General features: G+C 38.6%; 1 protein-coding gene across 6 annotated transcripts in view; it reads left to right on the top strand.

Annotated features, from left to right (window-relative positions):
- R3HDM1 (R3H domain containing 1) overlaps window positions 1–18,439 on the top strand; it is a 94,368-nt gene that overhangs the window by 38,291 nt on the left and 37,638 nt on the right. For 2 of the 6 annotated variants that reach the window (XM_032782294.2, XM_075070252.1), the window contains 9 exons: window positions 79–174; window positions 3,815–3,852; window positions 3,935–3,985; window positions 4,062–4,294; window positions 7,535–7,789; window positions 11,572–11,711; window positions 13,295–13,396; window positions 16,330–16,593; window positions 17,198–17,321. In XM_032782294.2, the coding sequence (XP_032638185.1) occupies window positions 79–174; window positions 3,815–3,852; window positions 3,935–3,985; window positions 4,062–4,294; window positions 7,535–7,789; window positions 11,572–11,711; window positions 13,295–13,396; window positions 16,330–16,593; window positions 17,198–17,321 (1,303 nt within the window). The remainder of the gene's footprint in view (window positions 1–78; window positions 175–3,814; window positions 3,853–3,934; window positions 3,986–4,061; window positions 4,295–7,534; window positions 7,790–11,571; window positions 11,712–13,294; window positions 13,397–16,329; window positions 16,594–17,197; window positions 17,322–18,439) is intronic. The other 4 variants (XM_032782364.2, XM_032782354.2, XM_032782268.2 and 1 more) reach the window with 3 other exon arrangements.

Below are 18,439 nucleotides of genomic sequence, written 5' to 3'. Positions count from 1 at the left end.
ACGCTTTGTCTATAACTTCATGCTGTTTTCTTGTAGAAATTAGTATTTTACCTAATCACTTATTTAATTTTAATTTAGATGCGAATACGCTTAAAAGAAGACAGAAGAAGCAAATCTATAGAAGAACGAGAAGAAGAGTACCAGAGAGCTAGAGAACGAATATTTGCACAAGATGTAGGTGTCATAGCTTCCTACTCAGATTTGAACCTTAGCTTTCATAAACTGAGAAGCTAGCATGAACCCTCTAAACTTAATTACCAGCTTAGATCTGATATCGCTGCCACCATCCAAAAATTCCAGTGTTTTGGCTCACTCTGGTCTCCCCAAAACTTCCTGGGAAACCCCCAAGACTCAGATGCCCTGAGTCTACAACAAAGGGAAATACCCACTTCCCTTCCCCTCTCTCTCCCACCCAGACTTTCCTCTCGGGCTAACCTGAGAGTTACTGAAGCAACCTCTTTACATCACAATACCAAGAAGCATTCTCTTCTGTCCTTCCACAAAGAGACAAACCCAAGTACAAGGAAACAGAAAAGATTCTATCTCTCTCCCCTTAGCTTCTCCTCCCACCAATTCCCTGGTGCTGCAGAGATTCACCCTCCATAGATCTAACACAAAGAGAATTTCCTCCCCTTCGTTTCTTACCTACCCAGAGAGAAATAAAAAACAAACTCAAACCAGTCTTAAAAAAAAACTTTATATAAAAAGAAAGAAAAACACATAAACATAGTCTCTGCATCAAGTTGACAAATACAGGGTCAATTACTTAAAAGAAAAATATGAATAAACAGCCTTATTCAAAAAGATATCCAATTTAAATATTCCAGCAAACTCCACACATGTAAATACAAAAAAAACCCAATAACAGCCTATTGTTTTTCTACCTTTGTACTCGCAACTTGGAAACTGAAGATTAGAAGCTTGAAGATAGAAAAGATCCCCTCTCATAGCTGAGAGCCAGACAAAAGACACAGACCCAACATTCCCTCCCTGAGTTTTTTGAAAAAATCCAGTTTTCTGATTGGTCCTCTGGTCAAGTGTTTGGTTCCCTTTGTTAACCCTTTACAGGTGAAAGAAACATTAACCCTTAGCTATCTGTTTATGACAGTAGGTATTAAATTAAAAGGAAATGTCACTGCATCTGTCTCTTGGGAAATTTTTTTCAGTCTGACAATTGCATGCATGCATACATACAGGTACCCATAGTTCATATTTTAAAGGATTTTTCTTCTTCATGTAGGTTTTCATCTATATACAGTAAAAGAAAAAATCAACAGTTCTGATGGTTTTGATGATCGTTATGATAACGTCTGAGAAAATAAAATATCCAACTCACTGTGCCAGAGCAGTATTAACTCTGCAGTGCTAACTGGAATTCAGCCTTGTTTGTCAGTAAAATAAGCGTAAATAAAAAACATACAGGAAGGACATCTGTTTTAAGGTGCCTTTTTGCGTTATTTGCACAAAAAAACAGATTATCATTCTAAAATGAGGAGAATAATCTTTGGTAGACTAGTTTTGCTGCACCTATATATGTTGAAAAGTATTATCTACTTTGTCCAACAGCAAAAGAGAACACACTTTTTGTTAACAAGTTATTCTGACTTCTACAGTACTTACCAGAACATTTACTTTTTTTAATTTGTATATTTTCCTTGTCCTCTATATTATTCCTTTAGAAAGCAGTTAACCAAAACTAAGAAACAATCATTCAACCCAGAATGTTCAGTAGTAATGGTTCTTCAAGTGCCTGTCCAAATGTGTTACTGTTGGTGTGCTTGTGTCATGCATTTAAGTTTGGATTCTTTTGGCCAACAGTGTATTTGGGCTGTGTCTGCACCCTGAGGGTCCTCTTGCCTCCCATCTGAGAGGGTAAAGGGACAAATTGACTCCAACTTCCTCTCAGGCCTTGGCTACACTGGAGAGTTGCACCACTGGTGGTGGGTTTACAGCGCTGCAACTTACTCACCATCCACACTTGCAAGGCACATACAGCGCTGCATCTCCCTGGCTGCACTCCTGCTCTGCCTCGGGTATAAGGATTGCAGCGCTGGTGATGCAGCGCTGCTCCGCAATTGTCGCCACCAAAAGCGCTGTAATTGGCCTCCAGGGTATTAGGAGGTATCCCAGAATGCCTGTTCAGCCACTCTGCTGTTTTGTTGTGAACTCTGGGCTCCCGGAGCTGCTTATCTAAAAAACAAACACAGCTCGTTTGCTCGAGCAGAGGCAGGCAGGGGAATTTCTTTGGAATGTCCACAGCTTTATAGTGTTTGCTTGAGGAGAGAAGCAACACGGCGGGGGGAGAGGGGGGAGTCTGTTTTGGAGCAGCTGCTTATCTAGTCTGAAGGCTATTTGCATTTAGTGAATAAGAGAGGGTGGGGGAAGGGGTCGAAACTTTTAAAATGATTGAAGGTTGGTGCTGTGTATCTTCCAGTCCTTAGAACTTGCAAGACAGGGAGCTGACACAGTGTCACCTCCAAAAATGCACTTTCTCTGTCTCCCTCACGCTCCCTGTCATGCTCCACCCCACCCCCCTCTTTTGAAAAGCACGTTGCAGCCACTTGAACGCTGGGATAGCTGCCCATAATGCACCACTCCCAGCAGCGCTGCAAATGTGGCCACACTGCAGCGCTAGTAGCTGTCAGTGTGGCCACACTGCAGCTCTTTCCCTACACAACTGTACGAAGACAGCTGTAACTCCCAGCGCTGTACAGCTGTTAGTGTAGCCATGGCCTCAGTTCCTTTTAACCACCCAAGGCCATGTTTCAGAACTCTGGCAGTGTGTGTGTGAGCCTCTCAGTCACTGTACAGTCCCTTTCTATGTTTGTAAATAAGAATGCCTTAGATAGATAATTGCTAGGCTTAAAATTTTTTACGTATTGTTTCCTTGCCTTTGGATTCACTTGAATAGTCATTAATATATTTCAGTATTGACAAAATAAATATATCAAATATCTTGAAACTGTGATATTTTTCTCAATAGTCCATAATCTTTCCACACTATCATGTAAGTAGATAATGGTTGCATATGCAGGTGAGTGAAAAGTGTGGGAGATCATAATTTGGCTTTTCAGATCACTACATCCCTTTATGGTATCTGTCTGACTATAGGGAGCCATATTGATCTAATATTTATACATTTAACACTTGCAGAGCTCAAAAATAGTTATTTGAAGACTGTAGAGTCTCCCCCTCTCGTGTTTGTGCTTCCTTGTGTGAGAGGCTACATTTAACAACAATGTGTTAACCCTTGAGGGCTCAGCTGAGTGCTAGTTCATTATTTAGCAGCAAGACATTCCCTGGGAAATATCCCTCCCTCTTCCACACTCTAACTTCACCACCTCAACCAAGCTTCACAATCATCAGTAACAGTGAACAGTATTAAATTGTTTGTTTTAAACGTATACTGTGTGTATATCTATATAATATATAGTTTTTTTGTCTATATAAAATTTCCCTGGAACCTAAACCTCCCCTATTTATGTTAATTCTTATGGGGAAATTGGATTTGCTTAACATTGTTTTGCTTAAAGTCAAATTTTTCAGGAACATAACTACAATGTTAAGCAAGGAGTTAGTGTATTTTTCACTTATTATCTTGGCTCAAAAAGTAAGAGTGTGCTATGAAATCTGCTGATGATAAAAAGTTGGGAGGCATCGTCAATACAAAAGAGGATTGGAATACTATACGGGAAAAGCTGGATGACGTTGAGTATTGGAGTAAAAAAATAACACCATAGGGTCTCGTCTTGATTAGAGTCTCTATGGATCATTAAAGAAAATAATTAAAATTAAATTTTATACTTTTTTCCAGGCCCTGTGTTCTCAAGACAATTATCTTATTGACAGAAGGTAAGAGTATTCACAATTTAAATTGGTTCCTATTTACGTTGTCTTAATAAATACTAAGCTCTCTTGTTAAAAATGTCAACAGAATCCAAGAGGAGGAAACTAATAGCACACAGCAAAGGCGGCAGATATTTAGGTATTTAATGCATTTCACCTTAATTTTTCTTCCTTACTTGGCAAACAATGCGTGTATTAAAAGTTTAGTTTGTCAATTACAGAGTCAATAAGGAAGCTTCAGGGAGATCAGCCAACAGCCATCCAAGCAGTACTGAGAATGAGCTGCAGTACTCTGAACCCCGACCCTGGAGCAGCACGGACTCTGATAGTTCCATCCGCAATCTGAAGCCAGTTGTAACGAAAGCCAGCAGCTTCAGTGGGATTTCAGTTCTGACAAGAGGAGATAGCTCTGGAAGCAGCAAAAGCACAGGCAAGCTGTCTAAGACAGGTATAATAAATCTGTACAAGTAAACAATTTTATGTAGCAGCAAAGTACCAGTTTGTCTGATAGTTAATGCACGCTGCATATGTATACATAGGGATAGGGTTGAATCTTGTAACTCCTCTGTGCACAGAAAGCCTCTTGACTGCAGTGGGTATTGCATACTAAGACTGGCTACAGGATTAGGCCCATTGTGTGTTTAACTTTGTATAAAAATAGAATTCATATTCAAAATGAAATGATCATCTTGGAACTCTAGTTGTAAAGCCAGAAGCAAGTTATAGAAGGCTTTTGCTAGCTATTGGAATTTATTTCATATCTATGAAGGTATGTAACAATACTTGTCAGAATAAAACAATTTACTACTTTGGTGTGGGGGAACAGAGTTACAGTTCAGAACTGTTTCAGTCTGAGTTCATCTCTTCAGTCAAAGCTGAATGGCAAATTTGTAGATAACTGCACATTGATATGCCATTGGTATCCCTTTAATTAGAACCAATTCATAAAAAAGCCTGTGGATTATTATTCATATTTGTTCCGTTGTTTCTAACTGGCAGTGTTAGAAATGAAGTATACACCTAATTCAGAATAAACCCCAGTAATGTGAATTTTCACCACAGTAAACTGTCTTACTGCAGAAGATTGAACTACGTACTCATTCTATGAGATTCTGTGAGTCAGAGGTGTGCTAGCTCGTAATTTATTCTGCATCTGTAAACAGTATTTTGTCTGCTTCAGAAGACCTGGTAGAAAGTGAAACAAATTTGGTAGCCTGTTTAGTGCATATTGGACATGTCAGCTGCATTCTAAAGTGATCAGCCAATATGACGCAATTGGCATTCTCTGCACTGGGGAGTTTCAAGGCTTAAACTAAACAACTGAGTGTTGTGGTTATGATTATAGGTAGTGCTGTGTAGGAAAGTAAAAGGATGTGAGTGCTTGTCTGTATTATGCTAGGCTTTAGTCGTGCTATAAACCCTGTCTTCGGCGAGGATCCATTAAACATTTGGCATTAAACACTAAACCCCCACTACCCCCCACCAAAATATAAAAGAGAAATAAAGTACATTAAAGCATATTGCAGTAACACAGGAGATATTAATATCATAAGGAGAATTTCTGTATGAAATGAAGATCTGATAACGTTTTGTTGAGAAATGTTTCTCTTTAGTGCTTTGTATACATTTCAAAATCTATGGCATAAATTTTGGCTATTTGGTTTAGCAATGGAATAGCAATTTTTGATGGTGACTTTTGATAGTCAATTACAGCTGTACCGTAATCTAGATCAGATATATTATAGAAAGATTTTCTCACACCAAATTAGAAGAAAATATCTTGCTAAAAATAAAAACTTTTTTGTTTTGATTTCTGAAATATTAGTGGTGGTTGTTTCACTGGATTCATAGGTTGTGGTGATTTAAAGTCAATTATACAGTTAGGCCTATATTTATTTAACTTTTATTGAAGTCAACATAGTTAAAGATGAGTCTAATATCTCTACATAATCTAGAAGCTGATGCCGATGTAAGAAAACTCTAATCAAGAAAAGGACTGTGGGCCAGTGGAGATTGATCATAGCACTAGGATACAGTGATTGTGGATTGGGCAGTTTCCTCAATCTCTTTGTACCTCAGTTACCTCATCTGAAAATGAAGTTAATAATATTTATCTTTAACTGCTTTGAGATGTATGGGTAAAAAATGCAATACAAATATAAAGTACTGTATATACTCGTTCATAAGCCAATTTTTTTTAGTGAAAAAGGGAAGCACCAGAGAAGGGGGTTGGTTTATGAACGAGTATAGAGAACGAGAGGTGGGACACAGCCCCTCCCCCCAGCAGAGGGAGCAAGGAGAGGCAGCAGAGCCAGAAGAGAAGAGATGGGGCCAGAGTGTCTCTGCTTCTGGACACTCTGTTCTCCCCCCCAGCCTCCGAAGCAGCTACAGCTCTGGGGCTGGCAGGCTGTGGCCACACCGCCTGGCCTGCTGGAGCACGCTGCGGCCATGCCACCTGGTTCAGCCCACTGAAACAGTGGCCGCGCCTCCTGGTCTGGCCCACTGGAGCAGGCTACGGCCATGCTGTCCAGCCTGCCGGAGCAGCTCCAGCCAGGCCAGAGACATCATCCCCTGGCCCTCCCCAGATAAGGTGGGAAGGGATGGGATGGGAAGAGTGTGGAAGTCCTGGGCTAGGGGTGGGGTCATATGGAGGGTGGTCACGGGGATGACCCCCAGCTTCTTCCCTCCCTTCCCCCCAAAGAAAAGAAAAGAAAAAGTCTCCACCAGTTGCTGTCCTGGCCCATCAGGGTAAGCAACTGGCAGGCCGGGACACTTTGTTTACTTAGGTTTACCTCCATGCCTGCGGATGCTTGCGGTAAACAAACCATCTCGGCCCACCGGTGGCTTATCCTGATAGCCTGAGAGCCAAAGTTTGCTGACCCCTGAATTATAGGGTCACCTTATGAATGGGTCCTAACATTTTTTCCATTTTTACTTATCCATCTTCTGGAGGTAGTCTTATAAACGAACCGGCTTCTGATCGAGTATATGCGGTATTCTAATTTATAATTTCCTGCAAAGGCAGTTCAAATAATTTAAAAATAGTTGCCTTGATTTTTAAATGACACACAGTTTTCATCACAGCGTTGTTTTGAGTCTTGTTTTCTCTTCTAGATTATTTAGTGGCAGCTGATTAAGATTTCTTATGCTTAAATATTTACATTAATTTTCTGCACCTGCATGTTATGCAACTATTATAAGAAAGGTCTAATAGAAAATATTATGAACTGTATATTCAAAGGGGACTTTAGGAAAAGACAAGTGCTGCTCAAAAATATCTAGAGACATGTTTTAGAGACTTGGATGGTTGGGTTATTGGAAGATTGCTTTTAGTTGCATACTTTGGCTGCCAAAGAACTCAGGGTCTGATTCTCCAGTCCTTTGCATCTTATGTAGTCATTGGCACCTGTGCAAAGTGGATATAATATGCTACCATTTTGATTTCATATTCACTTTGTTCTGTTGCAAAAGACTAAACAAAGATCAAGGCAGTGTAGAATCAGTCCCAGAGTTTACAGAAAGATGCTTGTAATAGATGTGCTCTACTCAGGCTGTATTGAAAAATCCATAGTTTAATATTGTAGTTACATGCTGTTATTTAAGGGTAAGCTTTTAAAAAATATATATTTAAATGAGCATGATGTTTCTGACTCTAGGTAAAAACAATTTCTCATTACTCCTTTCCTAGGTTCAGAGTCTTCTAGTAGTGTAGGGTCATCCACGGGTTCTCTTTCTCACACCCAGCAGCCTCTTCCAGTCAGAGCTCTAAGCCAGCCTTCTCATGGCACACCTGCTGTCTATCCAACTGTCAGCACTAGTAAATCTCTTTCCTTTGATGGTGGCATAAGTGGGCAAGTGACACCTACTAGCACTAGCTTCTTTCTGCTTCCCTTGGAAGCGGCAGGCATACCACCTGGCAGTATTCTGATCAACCCTCAAACAGGTTGGTATCCAGTTGTGGACATTTTTATTATGGTTTGGAACTTTGGAATAACGTGTAAATTGTTTAACTTGTGGGTGTATTGTTGTCTTTTCCTTCCCCCCCCCAACCCCGCCCCCAACATTTTCAGTGTCATGTGTTTTTAGTGTTTGCTCAGTGCACTTAATATAAATGTTCTGATATGTAAGAATAATGGTTACCTCACAACAGTAGGGATGGGAAGAAACCTGCTGTTACCAGACTGGATTAGCTTACAGGTTACAGTAAGTCTAAGTCTATGCTTGCGGAACTCCCACAAAAATTCAGCAATACTGTATTATACATGTTTAATATATTGTTTGTATCATGTCTTAATATTTGGGGAAGCTTTTAATATAATGGAAGTTGGTATAAACAAAGGGTTCTTTGATGATTTTTTAATTCTAGATAATGAAATATTTGGGGATATCTTTCTTATCAAGCTACAGCTTTGTTTTACTTATTGTAATACATAGCAAGTTACATTTTTTTTTAATTGTTTTTATGTCTCATCATTGTACTTTTTGTTTCCTTCAGGGTCATATTTCTGGGGTGGGGAATGGGAATTAAATTATTTCACTTTTGAAACTAGTTTTGTACTCAACTAAATAAATTTATTATCTTTCAGCCCTGACTATATTTTTTTCCTTAAAACAAACCATGTGCTAATATGGTAAGCCATATTAGAGAAAACATTTTACATTCATCGTTCTGCTAGTACTTGTATCAGTTCTTAAATGTTTCTCCATATATGACTTTATGTAAGGAATGCCTAAGGCCAGCCATGCTATAAACTGAGAAACCAGTACCCTGAAATGGCATGCATTTCCCAGCTCCCAGACACTAGTTATACACTGAAGATGGCATGTTTAGTATCTTAAGGTTGGGTGCTGCAGCAGCACTGTAGACTTTGCTGGTCTAGTCATAAATCAACAGTTGCATAGTTAGTGGATGTCCCATCTTCCTGTTGACTATTCATCTATATTTTGCCACAGTCACTGTCATAGCAAGGTGAAGCGCTCACACCAGAAAATGAAGAACTTTAGGCTCTATCTCTACTGGAGTTAAAACAGTCTTAGCCAGAATCATAAGTATACAGACTTCTTGCTAGCCAGGTGATGACGATTTCCCTGCCCAGGTTCTGACTAACAGCTACACTATAGTTTAAACTGAAGTGTAATAATCCCTTTGTTACCCTACATTGCTAGTATCTCATGTCTCAAATTTACCAGTCAGTTTAGCCCTCCTGTATTCACTGGGTTTAATGACTGTAGAAGTTTTCAAAGTCATCGCTCAATTGGGCAAACATTGCACATTCAACAGAACAACATCAACTTGAAAATTATATTTGCATCATTTTATTATATGTACTGGTATAAATAATTTTAATTTAAAGAGAAAAATACTTTCTCTTTTTTCCAGTTTGTTTACTTTGTGTTTGACAGCATTTTGTGTGTGATCAGTTTCACTTCTTGCTCTTATATTGTTAGTCAGTTTTACTATGTTTTTGTTTGTGGGTTTTCCACATAGCAACTGGAGACTGAGAAACCTTTTTCTTTAATTAAAAAAAAAAAAAAGGGAGGGGGATTGTAAAACCCCACTAGTTGGCAGGAAGACTTAAGAGCAGGTACCTGAAACTACTTTTAATTTCAAATAGTGTGGCCCATTAATTAAATATTTATACTTCCTCAGTCAATAATTTTGCTTTTGTTATAGGAGGCCTGTGTGATAGTTTACAGGAAAGGATTCTTCAGTAGCAATGGTTGAGTGACATTAACAGCCTTCCAGAACAGTATGAATATCTGCAACATTCTGTTCAGATGAGTTCCCAGATGATAACAGATATTCGTAGGCAGTTAGGGAAGAAGTGACTGCTCTTCTAGTTCTGCCTTTTCACATGAGTTAGAGAGAGTTCAAAGAGTACAGGTTAAGTTCTTACTCTCCCTGACAGTGATTTCTGCAGACTTAGCAGTGTGAGAGAGTCTTTGTGTTTCCTCTTTCTCTCTCTCTCTCTCTCTCTTCCCACATAGTCAGAGAAGGTTCTTCTTCCCCCACCCCCATCTCTCCCTCCTAGTCACAGTGGGGAGCAAGAGTCATCTTCGTAAGCCTAGAAGATGTGTGTGTGGGGAGGGGGAATGAAAAATCCTTGACTCCCTAAGGCTGTCAGTAGTATCTCCATGGATCCCCAGTCATTGAGGTTGAAGGAGAAGTGTTAAGCCAAATCAAATATAGTTGGAAATTATCAAATGAATGGGCGCAGTCTTAAGCTATATCCACAGCTGAAGCTGAGGTGGTGATTCCCAGCTCAAGTAGACATACTCACGCTAGCTTTCATCAAGCTAGCATGCTAAAAATAGTAGTTTGGCAGTGGTAGCATGGGCAGTGGTAGCATGGGCTAGCTGCCCTAAGTACAAACCCACCTGAATCCCATGGGTAAATATTTGGGACAGCTAACCTGTGCTGCCCATGCTACTGCAGCTATCGCTGAGAGCTAGAATGAGTATGTCTATTCAAGCTGGGAACCACACCCTCAGCTCCAAATCTGGACATAGCTTTAGACTGAATGTTGGGCCTTTCCTACATCCCTCTGTTATGCAAACCTCTGTAGCCTATTTGATCTGTTTGATCTCCTTGATCTAGCTTCTGTCTTATGCCCCTCATTGAAATATCCTTATATAGGAACTAAATTTCTATCCTTGTAAGAATGTGACCTAGTCAGCAGGGAAAACTGAAAAGAGTTCATTAGCATATAAACACATGGGTGCCTAGACTATATGGAAATGCTGGGAATTGCTTGTTACTGCCAAAGGAGTTAGGTTCAGGCTGATATAGGGAAATGAGACAAAGTTAACGCTCAGTCCCTGATCTTTAAATGGAAATACTTGGATTATTTTTTTTTGTAAACTTAATTGTTACTAATAAAACCTTAGAATATGATAAGTTTTAAAATCTAGTTTTATTTTTTTCGCTTTTTGCTGTTCTGTTTCCTTTCAGCATCTTTGCTGAGCTCAAACACTGAAATCAGTTATTTTCACTATTACTGATGATCAGTTTTTAATCATTGTCACTTTTTGGTTCTCTTACATTAACAGGCTGCCCCAATGTTGGGGATGCAAATATTTCATGGGAATATGGTATTACATATCAGTTCAGTTGAAAGTTTTGAATAAATTCACTTTAATGAGGATGGCTCTTTAAAAGGTTCTTAATGACAATAATGGCAATGTAATTAGAACTGTTTTATGGAGAGAGAAATAATTTCTCTTCTTTTCCATTACTGTACATCTTGGCTGGCATTTTAGCTGATAAAGGAGACACTTTTAAATTGCTTCTTAAGGATATGAGGAGAAGAAAACTGTTTAACGAATTTTTCTTCTTCTTTTTATACTTTTTTCACTCCTTATAATTGAAAAAGAGCTTTCAAGACTGACACAAATAAATATTGGTCATCCATTTTAGTCCATAAATTTGCTATTTTCTGGACATGATCACTATTTACTATAGAAACATATGGGCTTTTAATTACAAATTATCTTGCAAATGAGGCCTTTGGTAATTGCTGTTCTAATTGTAATGGCAAGCATTTAGTAATATAACAAAAAAAAATAGTATAAAATACTATAGTATAAAATAGTAATTCAGATCTCATGTTATATTATCAGCCTTTTTTTTTTGACATTGGATTTAAATATATCTCAGTCTGTCTTTAACCTAAATAACGTCTTTTTTTTTTTTTTTTTTTTTTTTCCCCCCCCTCCACACTCTAGGTCAGCCATTCGTTAACCCAGATGGCACTCCTGTTGTGTATAATCCTCCTATGCTTCAGCAACCTGTTAGGACCCAAGTGCCTGGACCGCCACAGCAACCACCTCAGCAGCAACCAGCAGCTAATCACATCCTATCACAGGTGCACATGTCAAATACATGATGCTTGACTGAGCCTTCTTGTCATACAATAATAAGAAAATAGTAGACTTATTTGTTGTGGAATTTTTTGAAAGAGAAGGATTAGCTAGCCACATACATGTAACTGGATATTCTTTTTAATCACCAGACGTACCAGTTTTCCAGACGATGTGACGGCAGTCACGTTTTCCTAAAACACATAAAAAGCAGAAAGATGAACTGTCAAATTTCTGATATCAAGGATGTAGCAAGCATCGCCACCTTACTAACACAGCTGTTACTGCTTAGCAGAATGAAAATAACTGAACCAGGGCTCAAATGGTAAACATTTAACAAGGGCCAAACTCTCTATCCTTTCTGTCCTCTCCATATACTGTATATTAGACTAATTATTTCATTTTAAAATGGAGACCTACATTCCCTTTCTCTTCCAGTCCCAAATCTCTTAATTTAAATCATGAAATGACCCCGTGACACTTTCAAAGGATAAATTTATACATTTCATAATGATGTATAATAACACTAAAGAACTAGATCTGTTTTAACCTCCTATTCTTGTGTTAGAGGAAGCTAATAGACCACTTTAAGGCTGACCCAAACCCCCACAAAATAGTCCTGCTTTTACAGCAGTGATTCCAAGCATCTAAGTACAGGCTCTTGCCTCACCAGCCTTAGGTAGTGAGACACAACCTTGTTCAAAGTTATTCATGGGCATTTTACCTTCACTGTCATTTTAGTCTGTTTTCCTTGTGTTACATCCTCTGTCCTATGTGCTCAAGCTGCACCTACACTATAGCTTAAACTCTGCAGCCTACAGAGTTAAGTCTGTTTAAAACTGGTCAGACTCATCTGTACAGCCTGTTACCAGTATGGGATGTACAAGAGCAATACAAAATGCATGTATTTTCTTTCCTCCTCCGAAGAGCTGTCACTGCCTTCTCCATAATGATCCCAGTCCCTATAGGCTTGCTGTCATAACACAATAATCTTGCATTACAGACATATCTGTGTCTGACACTGAGTTGCCAAAACCTTTTTCTATATTTATATACTATATTAATCACATGTTGCAAATATTGTTAGTGGTGGTAAATCTTTGGTATTTTTAATGCCCCTACTATGCATATAAGACTTTAGGAGAGGTAAATTCAATTGTATTCCAAAATGCACCTTTTGCTCAATAATAAAATGGCATGTTTTGATTTTTTTGTACTTGCTTAGTTCTGGATTTAAAAACTGAAATGTGTATTTAAAATGCATATACATACTTATTGCTTTAAAACAAGTGGTTTACATATAACTATTAAAAATAGCAAAATTATCCATGTTTAAATTATACTTAATTTGCTGCTTTGTCATATAGTTTATTATTTAATTATAAGCAAAATGCCCCTCTTGATAGAAGATAGATACATGTAAAAACACATTAATTCTTACTCTATGAAGTTTTTTTCAATTTTCTATTAAATTATATTGTTATATGCTATTGCAAAATATGTTTACTCAGTTTTTTTGTTTTGTTTTGTTTTCCATTTTTCTTCTTCTCTTTGATTGACTATGTTTATAAAATTGTTACTTCTTCAGCCTATCCGGTCTCTGCAGTCTTCTTCACAGCCTGTTCAATACTCTACAGTCTCTTATCCACCCCCGCTCCTGCCAGTCTCATCTACCCAGCAATATACTGTGGTACTATATCTTCTATACACCTCTTCTCTGCATGGGTGAAAAGTGTATGTGTGTAAAACACAAACATTGACTGGTTGCAATGTCAACTGTAGTAAAATAGTGCCCAGAGGGGAAAACCAGTTCCTAAGATCCTTGCACGCTACTTGACATTTTGAGGGCAATATATACAATGGAGTTTTTTTCACTACTGTTGCTCTGATAGCCAGTCAATATTTATTTTATTATGCCCCTTGATTTTTCTTTTGTCTTGCCCCTACTTCTCGGCTGTTGCTTTCTCTTTTTGCTTTCCCTCCTTTAGCCCCTTTTGTTGTTTTTGTATGACGCCTAGTTTTAGCTCCTTTGCCAGAGCAATAGGAAGAGCTCCACTATGCCTCATATTTCCCCAGCATCCTTGCCCAATGAAAAGGAGAGCTCAAGGTGCACTATCAGGTGCACTGGCTAGCCCTCCTTCCCAACACAGCCTATTCAGATGCCAGCCCTGGGAGGTGAGTGAGCAGGTATGCTTCTCTTGATGCCAAAGTTAAGGGATGAAGTTGACTGACAACATTGGTTCAGGAGGACTCATTGCAGACAACCATTGTCAGCAACAGATCTATTTATGAGCATAAAGCAGGCCTTTGAATTTGCCATCATGTATATTTCAACGTATATAACACCTTCAAAGTACTTTGCCAACATTAAGTAATACAGTAAGTCTATGAAATAAGTATGTATCATTTCACCAGTTTAGCATAGGGAAATCAAACATGATGGAGATAAGTCACTTGTCCAAGGCTGGAATTTGAATCAGAGCCTGGGTTAGAACTGAGGGTCTCCCGGCTCCCATACCTCTGCTTGGTCATCCTAATGCATGTTTCTATTATTCAATAACTACCTACTTTACATTTATTTATAGTTGTGTGTGTATGTATAGCTAGTGTTTTGATCAATAGTGCTGGAATAGTGCAGAAGCCTATTTCTCTAATAAAGAATGTACGTATTCATCTTACTTCATTAGGATGTGTATGATTAAAATCCCTTGATTAATTACTGTTACCTATGTTTGGGTGTACAGTTTTGAAGGAAGAAAATAACTGCACTCTGAATTTTTTTGCTCCATCAGTTATTCCATTATTTTGTCTGGCTTATGTTTAGACTTTATTAAAACAGAGACTGGTGAGACTCAGTGAAGAGTAGTAACGGACGTAAAGCAGTTCACCTATTGATCGCTGGTTCAAATGCAGGCTGCTCTTGTAGCATCCTAAATTTGGTACTATCTGATGGCTAGTACTCATTCAGCACAGTGAAATTGGTGATGGTCTCAGTCAGGAATGTAGATTATAGATATCCATAGCTCCTAAAAAGACAGTTATGTTTGCCTCTTTATTGGTTGTATCATCAAAAAGACAGCAGGTTAAATGGCCCATGGGGATTTGACAACTATATCATCTCTCTAGGGTAAACTCTCCAGCTCAGAGTTTAGATAACTTGCACTGCTTCAGCCCACACTGTATGAGTTTTTGGTGGATAAGTATAAGAATTCATGTTTCAGTCTCCTTATGAACCAACATTCCTCTAGATTATTTATTTTAAAAAGCAGACATTGAGATGTTAAGCGTAAAAACAAAGGGCTAAGCTGGATAGTTGAGTCAGTAAGCCATCTTCAGGGCACAAGTCAATGTACTAAAAGCCCAAGGAGGCTTGTATTGGCAAATAAAGAGCTAAAAGTTCACTTGTGAAAATATAACAATTTTCTTAAGTGCAATTGAAAACTGCTAATGGTTTCATTACACATATCTTCAGCATTGAGAAAAAAGTATTTCATCATGAAACACAGGATGTAGTTCCACAAAATACAGAAGTCAGAGAAGATAAAGAAAATATTTGTGTGCAATGCAGATAGTTTTTCAAATACTTGATTTCCTTAGCAGGTGAAGAATGTACATATATATCAGCCATATGATCTTCCTCAGGACTAACTGAGGAGGACTAGGTGGCCATAAAATAGCTTTGGCATAGTACCTCTATGTTCTGTTGCCTTTTGGAAAGTCCAGATTTAAGGTGTGAATTGAAGCTTACTGGTTAGCAAAAGATTTAATACTAGTGATTGCATGTGTTCTTTGGAATGATGATAGCCATATCACTGTTGGATGATACATCAAACACAACTGCTGTTAGCCATGAGTACTATTTCCAGGCCCTAGTATAAACGGTAGAAAAAGTGCTTGGGACTACAATAATGAAGGACTCAGAACTTCACTGGGCACTAGCAGTGCTTAGCACAATGGGCCTCAATCCTTGACTGAGGTTTGTAGACGTTACCATAATACATACAAATAATAAATAAGACTACAACACGGACTCATGGAGAACTTAACATTTGTGCCTGTTTTGAGGATTAGCAGTTGATCTTGGTATTATATATACTCATAGACTGATGGACAGTCTTTGTTATTCAAGACTAGTAGCATTATTAACACAATCTCTAGAAAATCCGATATTTTTTTCTTAAATACGGTGATGCTGTATGCATCCTATTTTGATTAGAGTTAAACATTTTCACTTCCCCTTTGGAATTAGATCTGAAAAGTTATTGACATCATTTAAATTGTTTCATTCTAATTCATGGCAATTCTATATTTAACCCTTATGAAAGATAGCCTCCTTTATGAAAGAAAATCTCTTTCTAGCCTAAGATGTTAAACCTTTTAAGTTTCTCTCCATTTGTGTGTAACTTCTCCACAATTAATCTTAGTAATTATTATACTGTTCTGAGCACACTGTTCTATTTCTGTTCTGAAGCTTGCCTTGTCATTCTCTTTTCAGTGATTTAACATATGGTCATTGCACAGGTGCATGTTTAAATTTTTCACTTACTGAAGAATTTACCTAGTAACTATACTTTTCCCAGTTTGAATATTTGTGAATGTAATGTTTATCCTTTTTTATTATAGCAAGACAACCTAGGATCACAATTTAGCCATATGAGTCTTGCCCACCAGTCATCTGCTGATGGTGCTGATCCTCACCCCACCATGTTCCAGTCTACTGTAGTCCTTCAGCCCCCACAACAGTCTGGCTATATTATAGCAACAGCCTCACCTCTGCCACCACCACAAGGCCAACCAGTTCCTACTCCCAACTACTCTGCATCCAGCCATCCTGTCAACCAGCAAGTGCTGCAGCAACAGGGATATATGCAGCAACCTCTACCACAGGTACAAAGGCTTTATATTTTCTTCTCAGACAACTATTTAAAAGATTATCCTTGGCACCATTCATGAACATTTTATATTTCAATGGACTTGGATAGTAAATTTGATTTTTCTTAATTTGTGGTTTGAAATCAATGGCTTCCGTTTACTTGGGGAATGGGCATTCATCCAAGCTTCATGCCTATCCACCAGTAACTCCTAAAGAAAATTAGAGTTTAGGAACCATATAGTATCATTAATAGTGGTATTTTTAGATTAAATTTAACCTACTCAAGTATAAATTTTATATATTCTCATGCTCTGCACATGTTTTATTTTGCTTAGTTTTGAAGAGGCTCTCCAATATGTCTATGTTTAAAATTTTTGCTATGAAGACTGGCCTAGGAATCCTAATCATCATCATTTTCTTTAATCCCCCTATTTGAGTGCTGAGAAACTCAAAGCAAGCAGCTACTTATTTTGGTATGACCCAAAGAAAATAGAATTGCCTTTATTTTGTGATCCAGCCCCCCCCTCCCCCACCCCCTCCCCAGGGTTCCGTGTTTTTGCACTCTGCCTTTTTATAAACCTAAAAATGTGAATCTCCAAAATGTTGCTCCTATTTTAGATCCCAGCTTGTTATTGTGCTCCAGGCCAGTATCCACACTCCAATCAACAATATCGACCAGTTACTGCTGTCCATTACAACACACAGCAGAACCCACCACTGCCACAGCCTGCACAGCAGACCGGTTTGTAGAATTTTTTCACTACTTAACATGTTTATGGGTGTTAAAGGAAACTCTTGGTACTGTCAGATACTGAAATCTCAGTAAAGCAACATTTACTAATGGTGAAGAAATATCTTTCAAAGTATACAACTTTGTAGCAGTCCGAATGTGAAGAATTGTGGTTGTTCTTTAAATGTGGCACGTGGTCATAAGCTGAAATCATTATGCCTTTCTTTGTGTCAGGGATGACTGATTTAAATCAGCGAGTGGAAAGTCTTGATTACAATTGATGACATAAATCAACTTTTCCATTTGTACTTGAGTAGTTTTCTAAAAAAAGTTGCATTCACCAACTAAATTTGGTACATCTTTTTGATACTTTGGAGAGTACACTATAACTATATACATTTATTTAAACAGTTATATAGCTTAATATTTTCAGATTCTTACTAACTTCATTTTGACAGAAGAATGCTGCTTCTTCAAGTGGTGTCCCTATGGGTGCTGCACTTCAGGTGCACATGGGCCTCTTGAGCCCTTGATTGGAGATTTTCCATTACTTGTGTCTGTTTGGCCTGTGCATGGTCCCTGTGCCTCCTCATGCTGGATATTGAGGCTATATAGGAATGGGCAGGTGAACACCCTCAGTACTAGACAAGGAACAGGACCAGACACCATCAGCGCCTGCATCAGTATTGCCACCCCTCAATTGACTGTAATGTTGGCCTTGGCTACCATGTTAATACCAGTCCCCTACTCGGTACCACAAGACACACCTGAGGATCTATCTATAACGGACAAACTGGAGCCCCCACTCTTCATGGGTACTGAACATCTCTCAATATGGAGACCCTGAGCTCCTGACCATCACCATCCTCTGGTGCTGCAGTACTTCCACCATTTTCTGCATGTGCTCCTCCATTGGGTAATACTGAGGTGGATGAAGGAAACTTTCATTCGCTCCTATTTATGTACAGGGTTCTCTGACATATATCCTTTCAGGAACCCATTCTTGGACAATCACAAGGAAGATTGCGCTAGTCAACAAACATAGTGGAAACAACTCTGCATGCTACCCCCACTTCCATATATGTGCCCCCCTCCCCCATGGCCATATTGGGACCCCGGTGTCACAACCC

The sequence above is a fragment of the Chelonoidis abingdonii genome, chromosome 10, assembly GCF_003597395.2.
Source record: "Chelonoidis abingdonii isolate Lonesome George chromosome 10, CheloAbing_2.0, whole genome shotgun sequence".
Lineage (NCBI taxonomy): Eukaryota > Metazoa > Chordata > Testudines > Testudinidae > Chelonoidis > Chelonoidis abingdonii.
The sequence above is the reverse complement of the archived record's forward strand: the minus strand, read 5'-3'. Positions and strand labels throughout refer to the sequence as shown.